Below are 614 nucleotides of genomic sequence, written 5' to 3'. Positions count from 1 at the left end.
GATGGGGGATAAATACCCTTTGGATCATACCCTCCAAAATTTTGGGCCCGAAACAATAAGCACGAGGAAGAACTCACCATACGAACGCGGTGGCAATGCCGCATTCATCACGGGCAGCATCTCGCAATAAACTCCTTGTGTGTCCTCTTGCGGGGACGCAGCAGGGAGTGGCAGGGGAAGATGAGGGCGTGGCAGGGGCGTGTGAGGAGGTGGAAGGGGAATGTCGGACGGTGGTTGGAAGGGGGGAGGGCACGGGGGGGAGGGAGGCTCTTGAATTCTCTCTTGACGGGTCCTTGCATTTTCCTCCCTCTCGATGCTGGGGTCCTGAGCCCGGTCCGGTTGATATATAAGCTTATATAATTTTATATCATTGATATACTTGTTGCAGTTAAGTCAAGGTAAGTACATTAAACTGAAGAAAATGCATGCTAAAGATATATCTTGAAAAATCAAACCTCAATCGAAGTTAGTTTCAGTAAGCCACTGAGTAGTTTGTTTTGGTTTTGCCCTTTATTCTGGACTTGAGAATAAATCATGTTACTGTAATACCAAAATTAAGATTAAAGCCAGAGAACACATAAGGTTTAGGGAAACAAAGATCAAACTGCTCGAAA

The 614-nt window shown here is 45.9% G+C and overlaps 1 protein-coding gene and 1 long non-coding RNA gene across 2 annotated transcripts in view; both read right to left on the bottom strand.

The window, feature by feature from the left end:
* LOC119586722 overlaps window positions 1-397 on the bottom strand; it is a 5,746-nt gene extending 5,349 nt beyond the window's left edge. The window contains exon 1 of the long non-coding RNA XR_005229959.1: window positions 78-397. This is a non-coding gene — a long non-coding RNA (uncharacterized LOC119586722). The remainder of the gene's footprint in view (window positions 1-77) is intronic.
* A 135-nt stretch (window positions 398-532) lies between these two features.
* LOC119586619 overlaps window positions 533-614 on the bottom strand; it is a 1,309-nt gene continuing 1,227 nt past the window's right edge. Inside the window, exon 4 of the mRNA XM_037935367.1 lies at window positions 533-540. Within this exon, the coding sequence (XP_037791295.1) occupies window positions 533-540 (8 nt within the window). The remainder of the gene's footprint in view (window positions 541-614) is intronic.

The sequence above is a fragment of the Penaeus monodon genome, chromosome 21 (genome assembly GCF_015228065.2).
Source record: "Penaeus monodon isolate SGIC_2016 chromosome 21, NSTDA_Pmon_1, whole genome shotgun sequence".
Lineage (NCBI taxonomy): Eukaryota > Metazoa > Arthropoda > Malacostraca > Decapoda > Penaeidae > Penaeus > Penaeus monodon.
The sequence above is the reverse complement of the archived record's forward strand: the minus strand, read 5'-3'. Positions and strand labels throughout refer to the sequence as shown.